This window comes from Limulus polyphemus, unplaced genomic scaffold (assembly GCF_000517525.1).
Source record: "Limulus polyphemus unplaced genomic scaffold, Limulus_polyphemus-2.1.2 Scaffold1979, whole genome shotgun sequence".
Lineage (NCBI taxonomy): Eukaryota > Metazoa > Arthropoda > Merostomata > Xiphosura > Limulidae > Limulus > Limulus polyphemus.
The window spans coordinates 49,824-53,539 of NW_013667589.1; the positions used below are offsets into that span (position 1 = coordinate 49,824).

Consider the following 3,716-nt stretch of genomic DNA (forward strand, 5'->3'; position numbering starts at 1 on the left):
CAGTCACTATCCATATCAGGACGTCCTTCCAAAATAAGCATCTGGGCAAGCAGGAAACTGGTTAGGGATACCACAGTGAAGCCAAAAGTGGCTTTGAAAGATTTGCAAAGTTTCATGTCTGATATGGGAGTCAGTGTTCATAAATCGACAATATCTCGGCCTATATGGGTGAATGGCAAGAAAGAAGCCATGACTGAAAAATAATCATCTCATATCTAAAGCATGTAAATCATACTCAGACATGTGGCAGAAAGTTTTGTGATTAGACGAGACAAAAATTGAGCTTTTTGGTCTAAATTCAAAGCGTTATGTCTAGCGCAAGCCCAACACAGCACATCACCCAGTCAGCACCATCCCAACTGTCAAGTATGGTGGAGGCAGCATGATATTATGGGGATGCTTCTCATCAGCAGGGAATGGAAAGCTTATCAGGATTTAGGGGAATATGGATGGTACAAAGTACCGGTGAATCCTAGAGGAAAACCTGCTTGAATCAACCAAGAATCTAAAACTGGGTCGAAAATGTACATTTCACCAGGACAATGACCCGAAGAACAAGGCCGAAGCCACACTGACTTGAATCCAATTGATAATTGAAGATTGTAGTCCATCAACGATCCCCAACGAACTTGTTAGAATTGGAGCAATTTTGCCAGGAAGAATGGGCAAACATTACACCATCCCATTGTGCAAAGCTCGTAAAGACCTATCCAAAAAGATTGACAGTAGTAACTGCTTACAAAGGTTCTTTCACAAAGTACTGACTTAGGGGCTGAATACTTATGCAATTAGCAAATTTCAATTTATATATTTTCTTTGCGGGTTTTGCTGACATTCAACCTCCTTCACTCATAACAGTGTTAAGTTTGATCATTAGAGTTTTGAATTAAAACAAGTTCATTAAAAACATTGTTTACATTATTTGTATTTCATTAAAACGTGACATTATTAGTAGGGATGAATACTTTTACAAGGCACTATATGTATCAGAACTACATTTTGACAATGTTTGGCGTTACATGGGTATTGTGATGTTCCTGAACATTAATCAATTTTTGGAAAACAACCATTAACAACTCAAGATATTCATACACTCAGATAATAAAGATGTGTTTAGATCGAATATTTAGTTTTCAAGAGAGGTATCCCTTGAGCTTAATGCCATTGGAAAACAAAAAAATTATTTATCAACCTGGGGTACCAGAACCATCCAAAAAGAGACCCGCAATATGTCGTACCTCAGCCATGGTAAACAAATTGTAGCGTCTTATAACAAATGAGAATCTACGGACATATAAGTCAGTGGCCAAAACTGTCCACTTGCCCGAGGCAACAGTATGAAACATAATCAAGAAGGATATCTGTCTGAAAAAGCAACACAAGCCACATGTACACAAGTTACATTCAGGACATATTCACTCAACCACGGCATACCTTAAGTAGCTGGAGAATGAAATGGGTATTCATGCTATTTCGCACGAAGGCGGACCAGTAAATTCGCCAGACGCAATCAGTGCATATAAATTACTTTGCAACTAGACTGTTGAAATAGATATTAGATGGCTTATGGAAATCCTACAAGGAGGAGGGATGGGCTTCGGATATGAAAGTATTACGACGGAGTCTTTTGCAATGACACTTACCCTGCAAAAGAATTACCAAGGTGCTCGGTCGTCAGGTAGAGCATGATTGGATGTGGCGATATTGACATTAACAACGTAGTGAGGCTCCAAAGTCGTTTTAATATAACATAACAAACTTCTGTAATTCAGTGTTTCTAGAGAAACTTCTCTCCCCTCTTAACATGTAGTCTCCAACTTTGCACTCATGAAATTTCTTCTGTTTTACAGAGCCTCCTGCAACATCAAGTCAATCAGGTTAATGATATGCAAGTTCTCTAGTAACACCAAGCCTTCCCGCAATCACTGCCATGCCAATGTGTATGCGAATAATATATACAGCATTTGCAGAGTATCAAATAATTTTGGTATTGATTTTTAAATTTTTGCATAACATCAAGTCAAGATAATTATTGGTATAAATGTATTCAGAGAGCATCAAATTAACTTTTTATTCTGTTATTTGTAGTCTTCCACAACACAAAAACTCCCCTACGTCAATATGTGACTTTGTTTACCAATTTACAACTCTTTCATACAACCAAATTAAAAAAAAGTTTATTGATATATAGGAAGTCCATCCACACCAAAGCAGAATATGACCAGAATTATTCTCGCTAGCTGGTGGTTGGTGTGTATCGTCATTCTTTGTTTGTACAGTGGAAACATACTTGCGTTTTTGAGCATCAAGAAGATAGAATCTCCATTAGACAACATGAAAGAAGTTCATATGAAACCAAGAATTGGGGTCTTAGCCATTCCTGGTTCTCCTACATTTACGTTTATGTCGGTAGGTAAAAATTCATTAAAATGTATGTATCATTATTTTTATGTAAGTATCCAGGTTATTATTATTTCTTTACGTATATACAAGCTGAGGTAACCGTCCTTTGTTTGGGTTATGAACTTGAAAAAAATGTGGGAGTGGATGCTATGATAAATAACACAAAAATCCTAACTTTCACACATTTTATTTACAATATAACCTATTATTACAGTATTCATTATTATCTCATCAAAAGTTTTGTATAAGATTTAAGAACTCACTATACATATATATAAAACATGGTATACACTGTGCGATGGATAGGGTGACTTTGTAGGAAGAGATAGCGGCCAAAGTAGTGGTGGTAGGTGTGTTTTCCTCAACACCCAGCTCTTAATGTGCTTCCATATTTCACGTGATTGATTAATTGACGGTCATTGGCCGCACAATTGTCTTACGGATCGAAGTTGAAAGGTCATGGGTCAAAGTAGAAAGTGGGCATAACTCAAGAAACGGCTCTTCATATCAGCTATATTGTGGCTCTTGGAGTAGAAACTTTAGTCGAATTTATGTATTATTACAATACTGGTGACCATTATCTCCATTCCAATCCTCCTTAGAGAGTGCTAGCGCACTCTGTGAGATATGTAAGACATTTGTGTACCATTCCCCCAAACTGTGTATATGTTGTGTTAGAGAAGATTTAGTTGTTTTTTGGTTTTGTGTGTGTGTGTGTGTGTGTAATTACGTGGCGCCATCTATGGATGAAGTTAACGTGAATTTACGTCAAAGATAATAAATGCTCAATAACAGTAATAATGGGAGTGTAGGGGTTGTTAATTCCATTAATAAGTCCCTTGTTCCAAACTATCATCCCACAAAGTTTGGTTGAGATTGAAGTAGTTAGATAACGGACAAACAGACAGTCATAAAATTTTGTACTTTATATATATATACACCTGGAAAAAATTTAACATAGCCTTATAACCCAATTTATATTTTCAAATATATTAGCAAGGACATATTTGAATAAGTTGATTTAGAAAACTTGGAATGTCAGAACTGCACATTACAGGTTTTGAGGAAACGTGTATTTGTTTGTGTGTGTGTTTTTTTATGGCAAAGCTATTAAAGTTATCTACAGATTGCGAGTTGAGTGCCTAACCACCTATGAAAGTAATTAGGGGTTTACTCAAGTTAAGCCCCCCAGTGGCACAGCGGTAAGTCTGCGGACTTACAACGCTAGAAACTGGGTTTCGATACCCGTGGTGGTCAGACCACAGATAGCCCAATGTGTAGCTTTGTGCATAATTAAGAACAAACAAACAAAC

General features: G+C 36.9%; 1 protein-coding gene across 1 annotated transcript in view; it reads left to right on the forward strand.

The window, feature by feature from the left end:
* LOC106465545 (glutamate receptor-like) overlaps nt 1-3,716 on the forward strand; it is a 35,811-nt gene that overhangs the window by 29,437 nt on the left and 2,658 nt on the right. Inside the window, exon 9 of the mRNA XM_022393469.1 lies at nt 2,192-2,409. Coding sequence (XP_022249177.1) covers nt 2,192-2,409 — 218 coding nt within the window. The remainder of the gene's footprint in view (nt 1-2,191; nt 2,410-3,716) is intronic.